General features: G+C 49.6%; 2 protein-coding genes across 26 annotated transcripts in view; one reads left to right on the plus strand and one right to left on the minus strand.

The window, feature by feature from the left end:
- Window positions 1-21848, plus strand: part of C9H9orf129 (chromosome 9 C9orf129 homolog) — a 28502-nt gene extending 6654 nt beyond the window's left edge. For 2 of the 6 annotated variants that reach the window (XM_016961184.4, XM_016961185.2), the window contains 5 exons: window positions 4238-4338; window positions 4554-4840; window positions 15283-15375; window positions 21073-21146; window positions 21697-21848. In XM_016961184.4, the coding sequence (XP_016816673.1) occupies window positions 4261-4338; window positions 4554-4840; window positions 15283-15375; window positions 21073-21146; window positions 21697-21848 (684 nt within the window). In that variant the 5' untranslated portion in view covers window positions 4238-4260. Of the gene's footprint in view, window positions 1-4237; window positions 4339-4553; window positions 4841-9958; window positions 10737-13534; window positions 15376-21072; window positions 21147-21696 lie in introns of those variants that run through there. The other 4 variants (XM_054658280.2, XM_063787665.1, XR_010148637.1 and 1 more) reach the window with 3 other exon arrangements.
- Window positions 17895-23730, minus strand: part of WNK2 (WNK lysine deficient protein kinase 2) — a 138223-nt gene continuing 132387 nt past the window's right edge. For 11 of the 20 annotated variants that reach the window (XM_016961176.4, XM_054658273.2, XM_016961175.4 and 8 more), the window contains one exon: window positions 22380-22726. In XM_016961176.4, the coding sequence (XP_016816665.2) occupies window positions 22397-22726 (330 nt within the window). In that variant the 3' untranslated portion in view covers window positions 22380-22396. The other 9 variants (XM_054658267.2, XM_016961178.4, XM_054658265.2 and 6 more) reach the window with 7 other exon arrangements.

Raw genomic sequence — 23730 nt, forward strand, 5'->3', positions numbered from 1 at the left:
GTGTGCACGTGTGTCTGTGTGCATGTTGCGTGCAAGTGTGAGGTGTCTGTGACTACACACATGCTGGTCTCATTATTCCTAGCTTCTCATACTGCAGTTTTCTTTGTTTAGTACAAAGCTGGAAGCTCTGCCAAGGTTTTTTCTTGGTGCGAGCCAGGATCAAAGGGCTATGGTGTTTTAGAGCTTGTAAGCTGAAAGCCCTTAGAAGGTGGGAACTTCACACAGGATCATAGTCTGTAAGATTCCTGGTCCTTCTCTGGGGGCAGTCAACAATGATCTGTACCTCACTCCCAGCCTCCGTGGGCCATGCTTGGCTCTCAGGAGGCTGGGCCCAGGACAAAGTTTGCACTCCTGGTCTCACCACCCCTAGTATCGGCTTAGGGAGCCTCTTGTGAGTGCAGCCATGGATGTTTGCTTTCAGGGAGCAGGAGCAAAGGTTTGGGGAATGTTTCTGTCCTCACCTATTTTGGCAGATAGGCAGTGTGAAAGGTGGTGGTTCGTGGGTTGTGTTCCCCGTCCCTAGTGTATTTGTCTGTTTTCATACTGCTATAAAGAACTGCCTGAGACTGGGTAATTTATAAAGGAAAGAGTTTTAATTGACTCACAGTTCAGCATGGCTGGCGAGGCCTCAGGAAACGTAACAATCATGGCAGAAGGCAAAGGGGAAGCAAGGCACCTTCTTCACAAGGCAGCAGTAAGAAGTTCCAAGTGAAAGGGGAACAGCCCCTTATAGAACCATCAGATTTTATGAGAACTCACTCCCTATCATGAGAACAGCATGGGGGAAACTGCCCCCATGATCGAATTACCTCCACCTCATCTCTGCCTTGACACGTGGGGATTATAGGCATTAATTTCAAGATGAGATTTGGGTGGGGAAACAAAGCTTAACCATATCATTCTGCCCCAGCCTCTCCCAAATCTCATGTCCCTTTCATATTTCAAAACCAATCATGCCTTCTCAATGGTCCCCCAAAGTATTAATTCATTCCAGCATTAACTCAAAAGTCCAAGTCCAAAGTCTCATCTGAGACAAGACAACCCCCCTCCTCCGCCTATGTGCCTGTAAAATCAAAAGCAAGTTAGTTACTTCCTAGATACAATGAGGGTACAGGCATTGGGTAAATATGCCCCTTCCAAATGGGAGAAATTGGCCAAAATGAAGGGGCTATAGGCCCCTTGCAATTCTAAAATCCAGTGGGGCCATCAAATCTTGAAACTCCAAAATGATATCCTTTGACTCCATGTCTCACATTCAGGTCACACTGATACAAGAGGTGGGCTCCCATGGCCTTGGTCAGCTCCACCTCTGTGGCTTTGCAGGGTACAGCCTCCCTCCCGACTGCTTTCACAGGCTGATGTTGAGTATCTGTGGCTTTTCCAGGGGTGTGGTGCAAACAGTCAGTGGATCTACCATTTGGGGGTCTGTAGGACTGTGGCCCTCTTCTCATAGCTGCACTAGACAGTGCCCCAGTGGGGACTCTTTGGGGGGGCTCTGACCCCACATTTCCCTTCTGCACTGCCCTAGCAGAGGTTCTCCATGAGGGCTCCATTCCTGCAGCAAACTTCTGCCTAGACATCCATGCATTTCCATACATCCTCTGAAGTCTAGGTGGAGTTCCCAAACCTCAGTTTTTGACTTCTGTGCATCCGCAGGCCCAATACCACGTAGAAGCCACCAAGGCTTGGGGCTTTCACACTGTAAAGCAATGGCCTGAGGCCTGAGCTGTACATTGTCCTTTTTTAACCACAGCTGGGATGCAACATACCAAGTCCCAAGACTGCAAAAAGCAGCAAGGCCCTGGGCCCGGCCCATAAAACCATTTTTTCCTCCTAGGCCTCAGGGCCTATGATGGGAGGGGCTGCCTTGAAGACCTCTGACATGCCCTGGAGACATTTTCCCCATTGTCTTGGCTATTAACATTTGGCTCCTCATTACTTATGCAAACTTCTGCAGCCAGCTTGAATTTTTCCTCAGAAAACGGGTTTTTCTTTTCTATCCCATCATCAGGCTGCACATTTTCGAACCTTTATGCTTGCTTTTCTTTTAAACATTAGTTCCAATTCCAAATCATCTCTGTGAATGCATAAAACTGAATGCTTTTAAGAGCACCCAAGTCACTTCTTGAACGCTTTGCTGCTTAGAAATTTCTTCCACCTGATACTCTAAATCATCTCTCTCAAGTTCAAAGTTCCACAGATCTCTAGGGCAGGGGCAAAATGCCACCAGTCTCTTTGCTGAAGCATAGCAAGAATCACCTTTGCTCCAGTTCCCAACAAGTTCTTCATCGCCATCTGAGATCACCTCATCCTGGACTTCATTGTCCATATCACTATCAGCATTTTGGTTAAAGTCTTTCAACAAGAATCTAGGAAGTTCCAAAGTTTCCTACATCTTCCTGTCTTCTTCTGAGACCTCCAAACAGTTCCAACGTGTGCCTGTTACCCAGTTCCAAAGTTGCTTCCCATTTTCAGGTATCTTTATAGCTGCACCCCACTCTTTTCAGTACCTATTCATTGTATTAGTCCATTTTCATACTAGTATAAAGAAGCTTTCCTGGGACTGTGTAATTTATAAAGGAAAGAGGTTTAGTTGACTCACAGTTCAGCATAGCTGGGGAGGCCTCAGTAAACTTATAATCCTGGCAAAAGCAAAGGAGAAGCAAGGCACTTTCTTAACAAGGTGGCACAAAGGAGAAGTGCCGAGCAAAGGGGAAAGAGCCCCTTATAAAACCATCAGATCTTGTGAGAACTCACTCACTATCACAAGAACAGCATGAGGAAACGACTCCCATGATCCAGTTACCTCCACCTGGTGTCTCCCTGACACATGGGGATTATGAGGACTATGAAGTTTATAATTAAAGATGAGATTTGGGTGGGGACGTGAAGCCTAACCATATCACCTGGTGTTCAGATGAAGAGGTTGTAGAAGCATATCTACTGCTTAAAGAGGGAAATTGGAGTCAGGAAGCTCTAGGCTTGGTTTTCTTCAACATTTAAAACAAACCCAAGGAAGAGATGGTGCAGCCGTGCAAGCCCCTGGTGGATCTGTTGTGTCTCACTCAGGTTTTGTATTTTCTCTGTGTCTTCAGTAGTATGTGTCTTACCGACACCGCCTTAGGGCTCCTGGCATCCTCCAGTCCAGTTCTCAGCCTGACACATCATCGGCACTCAGCACCTAAGTGTTCTGAGAGGGAGTGCAGCTCCTAGGGGTCCGTGTCCCATGTCCTCCTGTTTCCTGCTGGTGGTGTCTGGAAGTGCTGTTGACGTTTGGGCCCCAGTCGGTCCTTGTTACTGCGGGTCTTGTGCTGTCTCTGGAACAGCCCTTTATGGGCACCATCTACTCACTCATTCACTTCTTTTGGCTGACATGGCCCTTGAGCTCTCTTCCTGTCCTTAGATCCCTCAAGGCCAGATGCAGTGTTGAATGTGAAGGCTTCCAGCCCCTGCCTTCTGTCCCAGCTTCAGGCTGGCCCGGCTCCTTGTCCTGCTGTCCTGCTGTCCTGCTTCAGTTCCTCCACATGGCTTTCACTCCCCTAACAGATTTCTTCAATTTGCAAGGTAGCGTGGGAATGATGACTAGCACATGGCAGCACACATCAGGCAGGTTTATGAAATTATGTTTTAAGAGAACACAGAATCACAAATTACTCGTCTTGTAATACGTGTTAAAGTGTGTAACCTAATTGCTGAACAATGAAAAACAATTCCTTTTAAATTTAAAAACTCACTAGTTAGCTGAGAACCTAATGGTAGTTGCAATGTACTTTAAATAGAAAAGTCCTCTTGCTTGACAAAGGTAAAGGAAACTGTTCGGTCCGACTTCGTTCCTTTCATGCCTGCCAGGGCTTCTGGTTTCACGGAGATCTCAGGCTAGGAGCAGCCCTGAGCAGGGAGACTGAGTTACAGAGAATCCCCACCAAGTTGCAGGCAGAGGGACAGCCGAGGTCCTCAGGAAGTGCACGAGAGCAGAACCACTATGGCAAGTTCACTGAGAAATCTGGAAAGTTAGAATCCCAGCCCGAGTCCATCAAATCGAGCATCATAAAATTAAGTTTTCCTTACTGTGAAATGGCAATTCGTAATGATTTCTGAGAAGTGGGACCCATGGTGGTGTCGATGTCTGAGCCAGGTGAGGGTGAGATCCCTGGCGCCATGGGCTGGCCCCCAGGATGCCCTGGAAAACGCATTCTGTTCACAGCTGTGTGATTCTTTTCTTTCTGTGTTGGTGAAGCAGCCAGACCCGGTCCGTTTGGAATGCCTGGGATGGTGCCGCCGCATGTTCCTCCTCAGATGCTCAACATTCCGCAGACCTCTCTGCAAGCAAAGCCCGTGGTAAGGCCTTCCCTGCGTTGGGTCGGGTGGCGGGTCTCAGACAGGGTGCGTGCATTGAATTTCAACAAATGCTAAAATAAGTTCCTAACCTCTTGAATTGATATGTGAAATAGATGCCAGCGTTTGTTGAAATAAAAATGAGCCAGGAAACGTCAGCCTGGGCCTGAGTCAGGTCCTGCTGGCCACGTGTGCGTGACGTGTGCCCTTCACTTCAGGCCCCACAGGTGCCCAGCCCAGGGGGCGCCCCGGGCCAGGGTCCATACCCGTACAGCCTCTCTGAGCCAGCACCTCTCACTTTGGACACGAGCGGGAAGCATCTGACAGAGCAGAACAGCTACAGCAACATTCCTCACGAAGGGAAGCACACGCCGCTGTATGAGCGGTCCTCGCCCATCAACCCGGCCCAGAGCGGCAGCCCCAACCACGTGGATTCCGCCTACTTCCCTGGCTCTTCTACATCGTCATCTTCTGACAACGACGAGGGCAGCGGAGGGGCGACAAAGTGAGTGGTGCGTGGGTCGCTGGGTGCTTCCTGGCGGGTAGTGACCTGGGGAAGCTGCCTTCTGGCCTGCCAGCCCAGCTGGTGTTTTGCTCAGAGATGTAGTTTATTGCAGGTGGGTGGTGGTCAGTCTGTACTCAGATGGGGGCTCCTTGGACAGAGAGGAGAGAGGAAGAGTAGGTATGTTCTTGAAGTTTCCATGATTTAAAATCTGCACCATCCCAGCCCCATGGCCTGGAGCCACAGGAAACTTTCTGGGGAGGAATTTGACAAGAACTGGTTTGTGTGATGACAAAAACATGGGGGCATTTGTCCGGTGTGGTGCCACTCACACCCACCACAGCAACCCCCTGCTGACCCCCGAAACGTTAATCTTCTGGCTCCTGGATCAAGGGAGCTCTGAATTTCCACTCCTTCTAAACTCAGCAGGTTACAGGACACTTTGGAAATAACACTGTTTGCCCAAGCAAAACCCTAGAAAGCTGCCTAGACCCAGGCTGGAATTGTTTCCTTAGAGGAGTATTTTAAACACTGTGCGGGCTGGATGCAGTGGCACATACCTGTAATCCCAGCACTTCGGAAGGCCAAGGCAGGTGGATTACCTGAGGTTGGGAGTTCGAGACCAGCCTGGCCAACATGGCGAAACCCCGTCTGTACTAAAAATACAAAAATTGGCCGGGCGTGGTGGCATGTGCCTGTAGTCCCAGCTACTCAGGAGGCTGAGTTAGGAGGATCACTTGAACCCAGGAGACAGAGGTTGAAGTGAGCTGAGATGTCGCCAGTGCACTATGGCCTGGGTGACAGAGCGAGACTCCGTCTCAAAAAATACAAACAATAATAATAATAAAAACACTGTGTGTCCCTGAGTAAATGAGTTCACAAATATATAGTTGGTTAAAATCTGATCGAAGAGGCTGGGCACGGTGGCCCATGCCTGTAATCCCAGCACTTTGGGAGGCAGTGGCAGGCGGATCACTTGAGTTCAGGAGTTCAAGACCAGCTTGGCCAACATGGTAAAACCCCATCTCTACTAAAAAATATAAAAACTAGCCAGGCGTGGTGGCATTCACCTGTAATCCCAGCTACTCTGGAGGCTGAGGCAGGAGAATCGCTTGAACCTGGGAGTTGGAGGCTGCAGTGAGCCGAGATCACGCCACTGCACTCCAGCCTGGGTGACGGAGCAAAACTCCGACTGTGGAAAAAAAAAAATTCTGATCAAGGAAATCTTAAATTTGTACTCCTCCCCTCCCTTTAAACTGTCTAATATTTTTTTTTAAAAAAAAAGAAAGAGAAAGAAAATGTCTTTCCTTTAAGTCAGTGTCTCTTTTTCCTTAGTGTGAACTCCACAGAGTAGATAACCAGGGCTGGTTGATGTTACATCTATTTCTGATGTAAGAAATCTAAGAGACGTAGTTGTTAGTTTCCATGCCAGTTCTTACCTGGTGTGTCACCTGAAGCAGGTGATCTTTCCTCTCTGTCCTCTGTCCATCTTTAAAATGGGAACGAATGTCGGTTGACCCAGGGCAGAGGTCACTGAAGGGCTCACTGCCATCCAGGGATGCACACCCTGTTTATGGCAAAGAAGTATAAAATTAATAAATGTTGATTTGCTGTATGTGCAGAGAAGTATAAAATTAATAAATGGTTATTTGCTATGTGTGCAATGCTAAAACTCTAAAATGAAGTAAAAAGTTGCAATTGAATATTCAAAGTTTTAAATTAACCTCTAACAAGATAATATATTGAGTACCCTTTGAATCAGAATCTCTGGGTTGGGGCCCCAAAATTTGCATTTTAAATAAGCACCTCAGTCAGTCTTTTGCACACTGAAGTTTGAGAACAACTGCTTGATGGTCTTGGAAGCCCTTATGCACTAGAATTATAAGGCATCTGCATTTTGTTGTAAAATGTGACTCATGTCAGCAAGGTCAAAGTGTCTGTACAATACAGTTTTCATCTTAGTTAAATGTTCTTTCTGAACTCTGAAACATAGGTAAGAAGTAAGACAAAAGAAAATAAGTAAGCTTTATGACCCCAACAAGAGTTCCGTGCTAGTGATGGAGATGTGGAAACCAGGTCAAGGTGCTGACTTGGGAACATGGGTGGTGACTGGGGCACGTCTCAGTTGAGGTGCTTGTTCCTCCGGCAGGGAGGGATTGAGAAGAATGCGAGTTGCCCATCTAATTTGGCAAGTTGTCTGTATTAGTCTGTTCTCATGCTGCTAATAAAGACATTACCCAAGACTGGGTAACTTGCAAAGGAAAGAGGTTTAATTGACTCAGAGTTTCCACATGGCTGGAGAGGCGTCACAATCGTGGTGGATGGCAAAGGAGGAGCAAAGTCACGTCTTGCATGGCAGCAGGCAAGAGAGCATGTGCAGGGGAACTTACCTTTATAAAACCATCAGATCTTGTAAGATTTATTCACTGTCACGAGAATAGCACAGGAAAGACATTCAATGACCTCCCACCAGATACCTACCATGACCTGTGGGAATTATGGGAGCTGCAATTGAAGATGAGATTTGGGTGGGGACACAGCCAAACCATATCATCATCTTTGTTAGGATGAGCTGAACTTGGAGTGAGTAGAACTGCCCGAACATGTCCTGTCTTTTCTGGGTATGCACCTCCTACCTGTCTGTGAAGGTTATGGTCAGCTTTTTGGAGCTCTGGGCATCTGGTCTCCCTCTGACCTCTCGCAGTGCTTATTGTCTTTATCTCCGTTATGGCATCTTTACTGTTTTCTGGAGATGCATCTTGTTTCTGCCACTGGAATTTGACCTGCTCAGAGTCTTGTGTTTTGCCATCCTTGTGGTATGAAGTGCCATGAAGAATGCAGGGTACATCCTGTAATCAAAGATTGGATTCAAGCTGTGTGTTAGGAGTAACTTAATTTCCTTGAATCTGCTTCCACTTTTATTATAATAAGAAAGAGACAGACATGTTAGACTTGAGAGGAATGAAGGCAGAGGAGACGAGGGTGTTTGTTCCTGAAGGCTTTGGGGTCAGAAACTGACATTTGACTTGGGGTCAAACCCTTGATCACGGGCATCCTTTGCTTCTGGCAGGTGCAGGGGTGTGATTTGGATTTATGTGTCCACAGCTGCCAAGTAGAGACAATGTTCATGGTTTCCTGCAAGGGTTCTAGCATGTTGAATGCGTTGAATATAGTGGAGCAGAAGCCCATGAGTAGAAACCTCCGCAGGAACCAATGTGAGTGCAAGGAAACCTAAACTGTCATTGATAGATTGTTGGAGGCTCAACGTGGACAAACCTGAGAATTGAAGACTCCAGAGGGCCTGGTGATGTGGGGGTCCACATGCTTTTGTGCATTTTACCTGCTAGATCTCTACCAAATTCTCACAGTAAATATTGGAGAAAAATCCCTTGTACCTCTGGCGCGGGGAAGAAAAAGAGAATTATTTTAAAATGTGAGAGAACACTCTTTTTTTTTGAGACGGAGTCTTGCTCTGTCACCCAGGCTGGAGTGCAATGGCACGATCTCGGCTTACTGCAAGCTCCGCCTCCCAGGTTCAAGCGATTCTCCTGCCTCAGCCTCCCAAGTAGCTGGGATTACAGGCATGAGCCACCACACCCAGCCAGAACATTCTGTTCTTAACAAGGCCTTCTGTCAGGAGAAACTACCTAACCAGAGCCTAACCTGCTGGGTTTCATGAGAACCTAATTAATCTGAGGGAAAGGAAACACCCAAATCTAGCTCCCCATAGCTATCCCATCCCAGCTAAGCAGGGCCAGGGACTGAGAATCACATTTGAAGATCACAGCCCAGAGACTCATTATAAGACTCAGGCCTAATAATTGTACCATAGAACCTGTGCCCCCCTGAAAAGAGAAAAAACAAATCATATAAAGTGCTCAACTGAAACAAGAGAAAGAAGAAAAAGAATGGAAGACATGGAGAAAGAATGGAAAACAGTAACAAATATAGTAAGAGGCTCTTAATCCACGTATATCAATAATTAAACATCAGTGATGTACATATGCAAATTAAAAGAAAGAGGCTGTTGGATGGAATCAAGACCCAGCTATCTGTGTCTACAAGAAACTCATCTTATATATGAAGACTCGTTCTCTTTCTGTTAACAAATGGTTACAAGTACTGTGATGTGCGAATTACTGAGGTTTATTGTGGAATGAACACAGGAACTCTATTTGAATCACTGCGTGAATGGAGACGTGGTGAATGGTTCAGGGTAGATGGTGTAAGTCACAGAATGTTCTAGTAGATGGGGAAACGCGCCATGGCCACTGAGTGTTATTCATTTACTTTCTCTGTTGTGCAATTGCAAAGTTCCTATTGTTGGTCGACTTTTAAATAGAATATTTCTAAGTAAATAGTGAGACAAGTTATTCTAGTTATTATCATAGTCTTTTCCAAGTGTCAAGGCTTTTTAAAAATATAGTTGAAGTCATGGTAATTTTTTAAGGAAATGTTTTTGTAGGCCTCCCAAATGACAGTGTGTTAGAATAGAAATTTTTCTTTTTTTTTTTGAGATGGAGTCTCACTCTGTCACCCAGACTGGAGTGCAGTGGTGCGATCTCGGCTCACTGCAAGCTCCGCCTCCTGGGTTCATGCCATTCTCCTGCCTCAGCCTCCCAAGTAGCTGGGACTACAGGCGCCCGCCACCATGCCCGGCTAATTTTTTTGTATTTTTAGTAGAGGCGGGGTTTCACCATGTTAGCCAGGATGGTCTCGATCTCCTGACCTCATGATCTGCCCGCTTTGGCTTCCCAAAGTGCTGGGATTACAGGCGTGAGCCACCGCACCTGGCCTAGAAGAGACATTTTTAAATTAAGTATTTAGAACAGATTTTTTTTAGTCAACAGATTTTCTTTCAGGGATAATCTTTTTTCCTGTGCTTCTTTCCCTCAATGCCTTCTTTGTCCTTATTTCTTAATGGTTGTTGTGTTTTCCCCTCTTCATTTGTTTTTACTCTCATAAAGCTTCACAACCATTTCTGCAGTGCTTCTTTTTGTTGCTGTGTGCTTAGCATGCAGTAGTATTTTCATTTGAACATTTTCATACCTTAGGTTAAGATTTTCACAGTTTCTAGTACATTATCTTTTGCATTTATTGTTGTGATTATTCTCTTTGAAGTGACAGCAGAGCTTTCAACACCTGTTTTCTTACACTGGGTGTCTGGATTCTGGGAAGACTCCAGGAGTAGGTGAGAAGACCTTTTCAGTTTGTCTGGTCGTGTCAGTAAATACTGTCTTATGTTAGTAAATCACATAATTGCTAAATTCCTTAAGATTACATCATCTGAAGGGAGGGTGTCGTGTCTAAATAGCTGCGCCTCCAAGAACAGCTGATACACAGGTCGGCAGCATCAGAAAAAGTGGCTTTTGCTGAAAGTTATATTTTCCTACAACGTACATTTTTTATGGTCTTTGGAATTATTCACAAAATGTGATGATCATTAGCTGTCTCTTAGCCATCTCGGAAGAGTAGAGTTTGCCACAGTATCACTTAGTGATTGTGGACATTCATTAAAAAGAGGCTGAGCCAATAGCGAAAAGAATGCAAATGTGCCCTTGTAAATGGGTTAGTAAACATTTCTTTTATTGCATAAGACACTGGGAGTGAATGGTATTTTTCCACACCCATGGGTGTTAGTTATACATATAACCTGTGTTTCATGAATATTTATATGTTATATGTAACTATTTTAAAGTAGTTTGTGACATTACCTAGCATAGAAAGTAGTTAAATAGTATAATTCCAACTCCAAAATTTGATTTTTAAAGTGCAACACAAGGTGTCTTATATTTTCTGTGACATAGGCCTTTCACAATTCACTGACCTTTAAGAAAAAGTAGTTGGCAAACAACTAACTGATGGTATCAGAATAATAAAAGCTTTTTTAATTCCAAAATTCTAATAGCAGAATTTATTCAATTAATAGCATAAAATATGAAATCATGATTAGTGGTAAGATAATATCTGGGAATATGGTATTTCTGGATTTTCAGTTATTCTTTACATTGTACCTGATTCTTTTTTTTTCCTTGGTGAACTAATTTCAGAATTGGAATAAACTGAATACTGCTATTTATATTAGCAGCTGTAAAGTTTTATTGTAGAACATATCTTATACATTATATTAGCAAAATGGGTGATTAAGAGGACCAACATTACACTATCCTGTACTCAAATTAAACAGTGAAGGTAAAAACAAAGAAAATTTGGGGAATTTTTTTTTTTTTCAGACAGAGTCTTGCTCTGTCGCCCAGGCTGGAGTATAGTGGCGCAATCTCAGCTCACTGCAACCTCTGTTTCCCGGGTTCAAGCAGTTCTCCTACCTCAGCCTCCCAAGTAGCTGGGACTACAGGCATCTGCCACCACACTCGGCTACTTTTTTCTGTATTTTTTAATAGAGACGGGGTTTCACCATGTTGGTCAGGCTAGTTTCAATCTCCTGACCTCAAGTGATCCGCCTTCCTCAGCCTCCCAAAGTGTTGGGAATACAGGCACGAGCCCCTGTGTCTAGCCCCAGGAATATTTAATTGTTGTAGCTTGTAGTTGACAATCATGAAGTTTGTAAAATGATAGAGCTTGTCATCAGCATCTAGCAGCTGATCCAACAAGGACAGGTGAAGAAAAAGTTACCTGAGCTTCACCATCTGTGTTGTTTCCTTGTTTGGTTGGTGATGCTTACTCACATCAATCCATTGATTTGAAAGAATAGGTTTCATCTTTTGGACTAATTTAAGTATGCCAAAATCTTTAATTAGCCATTTTAGAACCTTTCTGCAAGTAAGACATTTCTAGGCTAGGTGTGGTGGCTCACATCTGTCCGAACATTTTGGGAGGCCAAGGTAGGCAGATTGCTTGAGGCCAGGAGTTTGAGACCAGCCTGGGAAACATAGCGAGGCCCTATGTCTACGAAAAGTAAAGTGGGCCGGGCATGGTGGCTCATGCCTTGGCCACCTTTGGGAGGCCAAGGTGGGCGGATCACCTGAGGATCACCTGAGGTCAGGAGTTTGAGACCAGTCTGGCCAACATGGGGAAACCCTGTCTCTACTAAAATACAAAAATTAGCAGGGCATGGTACAGGCACCTGTAACCCCAGCTACATAGGAGGCTGAGGCAGGAAGAATGGCTTGAACCCGGAGGTAGAGGTTGCAGTGAGCCGAGATTGTGCCACTGCACTCCAGCCTGGGTGACAGAGCAAGACTCTGTCTCAAAAAAAAAAAAAAAAAAAAAGTAAAGTGAACCCAGCATGATGTGAGCCTATAGTCAGCTACTCAGGAGGCTGAGGCGGGAGGATGGCTTGAGCCAGGGAGGTCGAAGTTTCAGGGAGCTGTCATCTCACCACTACACTCCAGCCTGGGCAACAGAGGGAAACCCCATCTCTATTTAAAAAAAACCAAAACTCTAATGTGATTTAATATCCTTGTGTAGATTTGACTTAAGAAGATAGAACATTCCATCATACTCCTTTTCTTAAAGACTACCTAGAAGACTAATGAGTGATTTGACCACATAGTTGAATCAGTGTTATAATAAAAAGAACACTTTACTAAATTCTCGATAATGTTGTGAAGTTTTCCAAAAGTGTAGTCTATATAGATCTTTATTTTTCAGACTATTTAAATATTTTTGAGATTTAGTTTGTAGTAACATCTAGCATCCTAGGAAAACACAAATACTGTATGACAGCTCATATACTTTTTTCTTTTTAATTTTCATTCAAATTTCAGGGTGCTTTGTTTCTCCCCTTCAATTTTAATTTTAATAGCAGCTGTAAACACTTTGCTTCAAAATTATGGTAAATCATGACACAAAAGAGGTCTCAAGCAGAGTTTTTTTCTTTTCATTTTACTATAGCTAGCTTGTGACCACATCTACATCTTGTTATTGCTTGGCATAGCACATACCTTTTATAACAATACTCTTCGTAATAACTTATTTAACTACAAGGAACTCATAGCCTACTCAACAGTAGTATTTTAAGTTGTTAGTTCATATATTAGATGTACACTTGACACGGTTTGTAACATTTAAAACACACATTATTAATTTAAAGCTTTTGATGTGCCACATAGTTTAATATTAACTTGCTGAATGTAAAATGGACTCAAAGTTTCCTTTTGGAGTATGTTGAAAGATTATCAAGGTTATAGTTCTTGGTTATACATAATTATGTGGTTATAGTTATTTGTTTCTTAAAAATGAACAATCTTAAAGTTTAGAAACGTAACAGTACTTGGAACATTGTTCTGCATCCTTGTGGACAAAAGAAGATCCAGTGATACTTAGAGGAGAGAGACAAACTTTGGAAGCTGTCTGTTGACTATTAAGAGACTTGTCTTCCTCTTAGAGGTGGGACCAATGACTGGGAGTGATATAGGGAGGATAAGACCTGTCTCTAAAATTGCTGTGAATATTGTCCACGTAGAGTGCACTTCACTTCAGCATAGGTTGTGAATGAAAAGTATATTGATGTGCTAGAAAGGCTTTAACCAAAGGCCTGAGCTTGTCAAGCCTGAGGCCGGCACGTGGCGTGAGCGTGGTGAATGTGCAGTGGCCTCTGCCCGCACCCAGCTCCCCGGCTCTGGGTCATGAAGGGCCGCTGGGCGTTTCTCCGCATGGTGCCTGTGTCTCCTGCATTGTTAGGAGCTCCTGCTTCTCACTCCAGTTCCTCCTTCTCACTCCTGCTTCCTCCTCCAGTTAGGATCGTCAAATACAAGGTCACAAAAGGATGGCTTAGCCGAGTTCAATCTCTTCCTGAACTGTGCCATGTGGAAGTATATGTCAACTCGTGAGCAAGGTGGACAGCGTGAGTTCAGTCTTCATCTAAATGCAGCCCTGGACAGTCAAACACTTCACTATTATGCTAATTCATCCACTGTGGACATATCACACTTTTGGTTATGATGATTCTTCATCTTTGAGGGCAATAGACACCACCTATGTTTTGAGAAGGTCCTGGCAGAAGCAATGATATGTGGAATAAACAGAATGTCAAGCCTGCCTGGGCAAAGTTCAGGTCCCTCCAGTTTACTGAGGAACCAAAAGAGACTGCAGTTGCCAGTCTCTCTCCAAAAGCTAATTCTAGTGCCAAGCTCATGGGATGCCGGGCACACATGGATTCCAGACAAGCGACCCATGTATTCCACTCAGAGTCAAGGGCATGGTCGTGTTGAGTCAGACACTGAGTCTCCAGATATGCTGTGAGGACAGGACGTCGTTCTCCCAGGAAAGGAGCTGCTAGGAAGACAGTGGGGGAGGAAGCGGGTGCAGCAGTAAGCATCCACCTTCAGCCTCCCTCCACCGCCCCCTCCCCTCCCCCACTCAGTGTCTTATTCAGATGCTGCTGGGTGGGGCCTGGATGTCTGTATTTTTTGCAGGTTCCTCTCAGGATTCGGATGCAGAGCAAAGCTGGGGCCCATCCGAGGGCATCGCTTGAGACTTGCGAAGGGGATGCTTATTTCCCCAGGTCCAGCCCACAGGCCCCTAGCCTCTCACGGCTCCTGACCTTGTGGTCCACGGTGTGACCAGCCTGTCCTCCCACCCCCAGGCTCTGTCGTCCGCCATCTGTTGTCTGTGGCTTAGCTGCAGGGTGTAGCTCACACAGGCTCCTGTCCTGCCAGCTTCCTTGGGGTCCAGCCCCCGGGGAACCCCAGAAGGATAGCAGGGGCAGGGGCAGGCTGGGGCCAGGCGCTGAGCCTCCCAGCTCCTTCCTGCGAGGCCACCTCAGCTGGCTCTGTCGTGGGCTGCAGGCCATGCTCCTCTTCCGGGGTGACTCTCACAGCTGTGTTCCTTGGGGCTCCTCCAACGTGACCCTCCTGTGGCAGCCCCAGGCCTGGAGCCGGTCATGGCTGGATGGGGACGGCCTCCGGTTCCTACCTGCGTGTGTTTCTTGACGCTGCTCTAAGGTCTCACCCCAGCCTGGCAGTCTCAAGCAGCACAAACTTATTACCCTCCTGTCCTGGAAGACAAAACTGAAAATCAGTCTTGCTGGGCGAAAGTCAAGGTCTGGGCAGGGCGGGCTCCTGCTGGGGGCTCCTCCTGCCTTCTCCGACTTCCCAGGCTGCCCAAGGCCCTGGGCTGCTGCCCGGTCCTCCCCTCCTGGTCTCCACTCAGCATCTGCTCTCCGGGTCCTGCTGCTGCTGTCACACTTCCTCCCCTGACCCCTCCCTCCTGCATGGAGGAACCCTGAGATGATGCTGCATCTGCCTGGCTCATCACGGCCTCTCCCCACCTGAAGATCCTGTCCCAAGTCCCATCAGCGAGGGTGCTGGTGCCATGTGAAGGTGACATGCACAGGACCAGGCATTCACATGTGGGCCCCTTGAGGGGACATTATTCTGTCTACCAACACTGCCTTCCAGACACCCACACTTTTGGAAACAGTCCCTTGTGTATGAACCTTCCTCAAAGTCACCCAATTCCAGCACTGTCTGTTTCCCTGACAGGGTGTGCTGTCCTTGGCTCTTATTTCAAAGCAGGACGAGAAGGGAAACCCATGCCTGTCAACATTCCCTAAGCCCACTGTGCTGCCTGAACAGGTAAGCCTGTGGGGACCGTGGCTGTCCACTGTGGCTTCTGACTCTTGTTACCCTCCACGCAGCCGCAGGCTCCTCCAGCTCCGCCTGAGCTTCCCCAGGGGCTGCGTCCTCACCTTTGTTCCTCACCCTGCCCAGGATCTGGCTGCTCTCGCGTCCCCTGCCCGCCCCTCCTCCATCCATACACCCTCTTCCGTCTCCCCAGCCTCCACTCACTCACTCCACAGAATCAGGCTGAGCGCCTCCCTCATAGGAACAGGAGGAAATAGGAAGTGAAACAGACAGGACTTCTGTGCCCAGGTGGCCGGCAGCCATGGGGAGGCTGGAGGGGGATGGAAGGGGACATACATGGGATCCCCTGTGGCCTCCATGGTGCATCGTCACACTCTGAGAAGTGAGACAGGAGGTCCACAGGGAAGGCCACGTTCAGAAGGGAGCACAGGGGCATCAGGCTGACCCGGCCTTGAGTTGGGGAGGCTGCCTACGGAAGTGAGGCTGGAGCAGGGACCAGGCGCCGAGTAGGCATTTGTGAGGCCCTAGGAGGACGGAGCCGGGCCCCTCAGGGCTCAAGGGACCCCGCCTAGTGGTGGGGCTCAGAATGAGGGGAGCAGCAGGTAGGAAAGACCTGGAGAGGGCAGAGCTGGGCAAGGAGGCTGGACCGGAGCATCCATTGTTTGACTCTGAAGAGATCATGCAGGCTGCAGTGAGGAGACTGGATGGAAGGGTGTTTGGGGACATTTCAGCTAAAACATCTACTCAGCTGTTCACAGCCCACATTTGGGAAATGAGGGGACAAGGATGAGTCTGAGTCCTAGACTGAGAATGAACCAGGTGACTGGTCATGCCAGCCTTGGAAACTGGGACATCTGGGAAGACCCCATGAAGCTTGGGAGTGATATCGTTTTACAACGTGGAGCATCTTCAAGATGACTTTGAGGGTCTCCATGGAGAGGGGGAGAGGCAGCTGGATTTATGGGTCTGGCAGCTCACAGAACCTTGAGCTGGTGATCAAATTTGGAGGGCTTGGGCTCAAAAGGATCAACTGTTAGGAACTGCTATTGCTCCAAAGCCCTCCTGCCCCGGCCCACACAGCCTCACTGGGAGGCAGAACCAGCTGGCTGTGGCTCCGACCCCTGCAGCCCAGGACCCTGGTCTCTGCTGTCCACCACAGTGAGAAATGAATGATTCTTCACAGAGTTGCATGGGACAACATTGTCTCCCCATCCAGCCTGGCCTCGGGCAGCCTTCAACCCCCAGTGTCCTCTCAGGGTGAGGGACTCTTCTCCACACCTCTGCAGGACTGCATGAGCCACCACCAGCACAGTGATGCCTGTGGCATGCGGGCCTTCTGCCCCTTCTCAAGGGCAAGTCTAATAAAGCCAAGTTCAGGGACCACAACCACGATGTGTACAGAGTGGTCACCATTGCTGAACTCCCTTAACCACCTGGAAGGCAGGTGTCCTGGCCCAGGCTTAATTGCATCCTCTAATGAATGAAGACAGGCTTCTTCAGGTGTTTTATTTTTGTTTCTGTTTTTTGTTGTTGTTGTTGTTTGTTTGTTTTAGAGACAGGGTCTCACTCTGTCACCCAGGCTGGAGTGCAGTGATGTGATCACGGCTCACTGCAGCCTTGACCTCTTGGCCTCAAGTGATCCTCCTGCCTCAGCCTCCCAAAGCACCAGGATTACAGGCATAGGTCACTGCGCCTAGCCTTACCAGCCCTTTAGTAATAAGCACTTTTCAGAGAATTGAAGCTGTTCAGCCTGGAGATGAGGCGCAGATATCACCCTGGACACTGGAAGTCTGGTTGGATGCCGGGGTCAGCTAAGAACAAAACAACACTGGAGAGCAGAGGCTGTGGCTTGGCTGCCTTGACCCTGCAGGAGGAGCTTGGACTGGCCCCAGGTGATGCTGCCTTTGCTGTCCTAGGAGAGGCCTGGCAGGGTCCTTTCCATCCCAGAAATGCTGTGATCAGAGCCAATAAGCACCCACTGGAAGCTTCATCTGCCCAAAGGAGTCTGCCTTCATCAGCACAATTCATTGCGCGCCAGCTTCACTCAGTGACTGTTTTGGAAGGTGAAGGGCTATCAAAAACAATTTTAAGTCCCTGCTTTCAGGAAGTCAAGCATAACAAATAATATGCACCCATGAGAACTCTCCATGAGGGGCTGAGGTCTCTGGGGCTCTCGTGAGCTGTCCACCCAGACTGTGTGATAGAACCCAGAGGAGGAGAGAACCCGGGACTGGGAGGGTCAAGAATGAATCCGGAGCTGGGCGCGGTGACTCATGCCTGTAATCCCAGCACTTTGGGAGGCCGAGACAGGTGGATCACGAGGTCAGGAGATCGAGACCATCCTGGCTAACACGGTGAAACCCCGTCTCTACTAAAAATACAAAAAATTAGCCAGCCTGGTGGCAGGGCTGCCTGTAGTCCCAGCTACTCAGAAGGCCGAGGCAGGAGAATGATGTGAACCCGGGAGGCGGAGCTTGCAGTGAGCCGAGATCGCGCCACTGCACTCCAGCCTGGGCGACAGAGCGAGACTCCATCTCAAAAAAAAAAAAAAAAAAAAGAATATCCGGGCCCAGCTGGCACGCTGTGCAGCAGCAGTGAAGCCTGAAGCAGGGACGCGTCTAGTGGGTGAGGCTGAACACCAAGAGCCTTGGATTCTGTGGCTGAGGCTTGGGGCCTTTTCCTAGCGGCCCTGGAGGGCTGCTAGGTGGTTCTGAGCAGCAGATGAAGCTGGGATTCGGGGCCCCAGAGTCCTGGAAGTGCACTGTGCAGAATCTCCCCAGAGGGTGCTGGCTTGACCATTATCATTTCATTGACCATTGTACTACTATTTACTACCATACTACCACCAAATTTTACCATTGACATTTATACTATTATTCACTTAAAGAAAATGATTAAAATAAATGTGCAGTTTGAAAGGCAAACTGCGGCCGGGCACGGTGGCTCACGCCTGTAATCCTAACACTTTGTGAGGCCAAGGCGGGCGGATCACGAGGTCAAGAGTTTGAGACCAGCCTAGCCAACACGCTGAAACTCCATCTCTACTAAAAATACAAAAATTAGCCAGGTGTGATGGTGGCGCACACGTGTAATCCCAGCTACTCAGGAGGCTGAGGCAGAAGAATCACTTGAACCCAGGAGGCGGAGGTTGCAGTGAGCTGAATTTGCATCACTGCACTCCAGCCTGGGCAACAGAGCAAGACTCGGTCTCATTAAAAAAAGAAGAAAAAAAAAAAAAAAAGAAAAGGCAAACTGCATTACTATGGTCCACAGAAAACCAGTCACATGAGCCACCAACAGAAGAGAACACAAACTAAGACCAAGGGAAGCCATGTTCCTAGCACCGTGCCATCCCTGCTCCCAGCTGAGGCTTGGAGGAGGCCTACCCTGCTGATCACACGGAGAAGAGCCAGGACTCCGAGGTCACCCGCACACAGCGGGATGGCATCTCCGACACTCCCGTGGGGAAGCAGCGTCACTGTGCCCTGAAGACTCATGTTTGAGATAGGCAGGCAGCGCCGCTCTATCAGCTGGCTGGACAGTTTTACATCTCAGGGAAGGGCACTGTGTCATGGATGTAAATGGCATGGCACAGCAATATCTGTGGTGTCTAGTGGTGATGAAGTCCAGGTGCTGTTAGTGGAGGAAATGCTAAATTGCAGTTAGACATTAATGAAAATAGAGATGCAATGCTTTTTCATTGTGATGCATGGGACCCCAAATTCTCCCTAGACCTCTGGACCCAGCATAAGGCCCCTGTGCCTGCTGGCCAGGCTAGGGTGTGGGGACCTTACCACGGCACGTTTCCTTGGTGAGGCCATGTCAACGTTCCTCGTTTCTCACACTTAGGACCCCTCCCACGAGTGGGGGGTATGCAGCCCTCCAAGGAGCCAGTGGTCTCAGACCTGCCACCCCACAGCCAGAGGTTTCTGGCCCCAGGCCACTGGTGTTTTCCCTGCCAGTGCAGGTGAATTCTGGAAGGAGGGTGCCTGGGAGGTGGGTGTGGGGGTGGTGGGTGACTTCAAGCCTCCAAAGACCAGAGGGAAGGGTCTGCCTCATGGAGCTCTGTGAGCAAAGGCCAGGAGGCACCCAGGACCCCGAGTCCGTGCCAGCTGGCATCGGGGGGACTTGGAGATCAGCCTCCCCGGGGCCGCCACCTCCAGGGCCCTGCAGAGAACAGGGCTATCCTGAGCGTGCCAGGGTCCTGGGAATGTCCCCCCACCCCCGTCACATCCCAGTCACCTGGCTGGCCGAGGGCCACCAGAGAGGAAATAGTTTGAAAAACCAAAGTCCTTTCTGCCCCAAAATATTTTTTATTCTTGCATTACATTTGTGTTTCCAATTGTGAATAAAAAATGCTTAGAAAGTGGTTACAAAACAGCGTGAACTGGACAGGAGGAGCAGCTGGCCCTGAGGGTCCGTCACTTCTCCACTTAGACGGCGTGAAGTGGGCCTGGCGTCTAGGCGGGGTCAGTCAGGCTTCTCACTCTCAGGATCTGGAAAACAAAACCGCGCAGCTGACTGTGGGCCCACCGCGGTGCTGGCCACTCGCCGAGGGCCAGGCCCTGACACCCTCCCAGGAGCTGCCGACGGGAAGGCTGCGCCAGCTCTGCCATGACCCACGCCCTGTGTAGATGGTCTTGTCCTCAGCACAGCCCTGGCGGCCTCTGTCACCTGGGCCACCCTTCTTTGTGTGACCAGTCAGCACACTGAACGGCTGCCAGAAACCCAAACAGACGCTCTGCTCCTGTGCCGTCTGGAGCATCTGGGGAGCGAGCTGCCCTCCAACACCCAAAACAGGAGGCTCTGGGATGAGTGTTCCTCCTCCCTCCATGCAGAAGCTCGAAGGCTGGCACTGCAGCTCTCTGAGGAGGTGGCCCCACAGCCAAGGCAGCCCCCACAGTGGACCGGGCAGGAGACACTGGGACCCTCAGCTTGCTCACGGTGAGGCCTGCAATGCACATGCAGGAGGGACCGCAGTCAGCTCGAGGCTGTCTTTAGTGGGAGGCTGGGGGGCTGGCTGCCACCATGCGCTGAGTCCCACAGGATGAGTCCCCACCCTGGATGGCCACCTTCCCTAAGGCCCCTGTGCCTACCAGAAAAGCCACTGCCCCTTGCATGATCCATGGGCAACCCCAGCCCCAAGTCCTCCTCTCAACAAGTCCAAGCTCATCTGAGGAGCTCCCACTTCCCCTGAGCTCGGCCCATCTGGAGCAAAGAGGGTGGCCCCAGGGGCTGCAGCAAGTAATGCAAACCAAGCCTCCTGGAGACAGGGGCTGCAGGTGTGTCTCGCTGACCAGGAGGCTGGCTCCCTCCATCATGGTCACAGCCCGTGGCACTGCTAAGTGTAATCAGGTGCAGAGTGGTGGGCAGCCCAGCCAGCTAACCCGACCAGCAGAGCTGACCGTGCTCGGGGTCCAGGCCACAGCTGGCGGGGGCAGTGTTGGGGGCCAGGCAGCCCTGCCAGATGCCCTGCTCTCAGACCCCTGCCGGGGACAGCCCAGCCCAGCACCCGCAGCCCCTCAGCACCCTCCTCCAGAGGTGTGGATGCAGCTGAGCCCAGAACTGGCTCCCAACTCCTGTGCTCCCTAGGAGGCTGGTTGCTTTGGATTTTATATGGACAGAGGGTAAGAAAAAGATGTTGTTTCACACTGTTTTCGAGCAAAAGTGTTTATTTTTCTCCTTCAGATATACAATCTCTTGGGGATTCCGTGCCACTGACCACCATGTACAAGGAAGGGATTCACAGGCAAGGGGTACAGGTGAGGGCAGCCCCCACTTCACTCAAGGAACAGGGCAAGGGGGCCCAGTACAGAGAACAGAAATCTCTTACGACAGCATCGTGCCCTGGCAGAAGATTCTGCATAATCACCTAGAAAATTCAATTCTAACTGAATTGATGGAATAATAGATTTGAACCAAAATAATTTACCCAGTTCTAATAAGTACAGAAACTATACAATTCACAGCTGGGCAGTCCCAAGCAGTCTGCTTTCCAGTGGGAGGTGGAGGAGGCTGGGGACTTCCCCTCCCACCAAGGGCTGTGTTGTGCCCGCTGGGGACGAGTCCCACTGAAATCTCCAGGAGAAGAATGACCCCGCCCTCCGCAGAGCAGGCTTAGGGCTGGACGGAGAGCGGTCTGCGTGCCAGGGGTGAGCAGAGCCACAGGTCTCCACGGAAATCATGGAGAAGGGAGGGAAGTGGGCAGGAGAGAGGGCAGCCTCTCCAGCTGGAGGAGCTGCGCTTGTCTCCACAGGGTGGGCGGGCAGCCAGAGTTTCTATGCCCAACACACACCTTATCCTCACTCACAGCAGCCCACTGGCACCGGGGGCATGTCTGCTCACCTAACATTTTCTGGCGGATTTCTCATGGCCCAGCGCAACAGCTGACATTCCCTACTGAGCAAGCAGCTCCGCCAGTGTGCCCTGCCCCAGCGTCCCGCCGTCTCTCAGCCCCTGGATGAGCCCAGGGAACCAGCACTCTACTGAGGACAAAGCAGGGCTCACCTAGCATTGGAAGCTCTTCAATACTTAAGGTAGCTAATTCAATGTTTGTAAAAGGCATTTACAACAGAAAACCAAAGATTGAACTTCAGCTTCAGATTTGTAAACCATTCACATCTCTGCAGCTTAAAACAGTAAATAAAGATTATCAATGCACAAGCCAATTGCAAATGAAACCTTTTCCGATAATTTTTTTTAACATATCTTTTCATCAGGGAACGGAAAAGCTGGCATTCAAGGCACTGTACTTCTGCAGGGTGACGACAAGGTTCTAACCATCAACTCAAGTATAGGAAGTGGGTGTGGAGACGGCGCGTGGACCACAGGAACCTAGGAGCGAACAGGGTCTGAAGCCGCAAAGGAAGCAGTCTTGCTGCCCACCCGCTGTCCCCCTCGCGGCTGAGTGCTGTGCCCACAGCAGGCGGTGGGGGGGACTCGGAGGCCAAACCACACCTGGTTTCTCCGGGCGGTTCCGAGGGCGCCATCTGGCAAGGGACAGGGCAGAAGCCTACGTGATCCGCAGCCGGGGGCCAGGCATGCTGACCACAGGTGGCTGCAAGAAGACTGGCAGCACGGGCACCTGGGGGGTGTTCCAGCTGCCCTGTGCCCCCAGCTGGCCCACCTGGCCTGCCCAGGGCCCCCAGGACACTGGAGCTGGGAGCAGGCCTCTGTACTGACCCAGAGGCAGTGCACAGGGTGGGGTTGGGAGGTTGGAGAGGGCAGTACCTGGTGTGGGCACGGACAGGGTCGGGGCGGCTCCGGGAATGACCGTGGTGGACAGAGGGCTGGGCGCTGGGGGCAGACGTGGCATCCCCACTCCTGCTCGAGGTGCGGTCATCTACGAAACACAGAGACGAGAAGAGGAAGGTACACGTGGCTGCAATCAGCTGGCCTCCCTTAGTGGCCCCCAGGGTGCCGCAGTTTCTCCATCCTCAGGAGGCAGCAGTCCTGGAACCTGCTGTGACAGGCACCCTCTCAGGGCTGACACCAGACTGATGGTGTGGGGCCAGGAACCATCACCCTCCCTTGTTCGCTTCCCCAAGCTGCAGCCTGATAGCCTCTAGGCCACACACCTGGGTGTCCACCAGCCAAAATGGGCCTTGGAGGAGGACTAGTGGGGCCTGGACCCCGAGGGCGCATGAGTGGCCCCACATGCCTCTACTCAGCCACCACAAAGGCCTCCTGCTTGGCTGGTCAGTGCCCTCACAGGAGCATGAACCACCCAGGAGCTGGCAGGAGCAGAGCCCCAGGACCTGGGCAAAGCAAGTGTGCAGGGAGGTGATGGCAAGGCAGCCCTTCCACTGTCCCAGCCCGGGGAGAAGCTGTATGCGGGGTGTGCCCCAGGAAGGCAAGGCTGCTGGCCACGGGGAGTCACTCCTCTCCACTCCAGGGAGGGCCCCACTGGGCACTCTTCACAGGTGCATGGAGGGCACTCGGTGACTTCCACACCCCTTCCTGGAAATCAAGCTCGGCAGTCAGGGGCTGGAGGGGCCTCCTTATCTGGAAGGGCCTCTACGGAACCGACAGCTGAGCCCCTGCCCACGACAAAATGCCCAACACCTCCCCAAGGTGCCTCCATGCTTCCAGTCGACACCGCGGGGATCTCCAGGCGGGGAGGAAAAGGAGTCAACCGCACAGACTGGACAAAGAGAAGGAGAACTGGCCTCATGCAGATGACAAGACTGTGTATGCAGAAAACCCACAAGAATGGACAAACCAATTTCTAGAACTAATAGCAAATTTAGCACAGTTGCAGGATATGGGGTACGAAAGTCAACCATAGTTTTATATTCTAGCAACAGGAAGCTGGAAAAGGAGATTTAAAGAAAAATAACATTTATA

This window comes from Pan troglodytes, chromosome 11, assembly GCF_028858775.2.
Source record: "Pan troglodytes isolate AG18354 chromosome 11, NHGRI_mPanTro3-v2.0_pri, whole genome shotgun sequence".
Lineage (NCBI taxonomy): Eukaryota > Metazoa > Chordata > Mammalia > Primates > Hominidae > Pan > Pan troglodytes.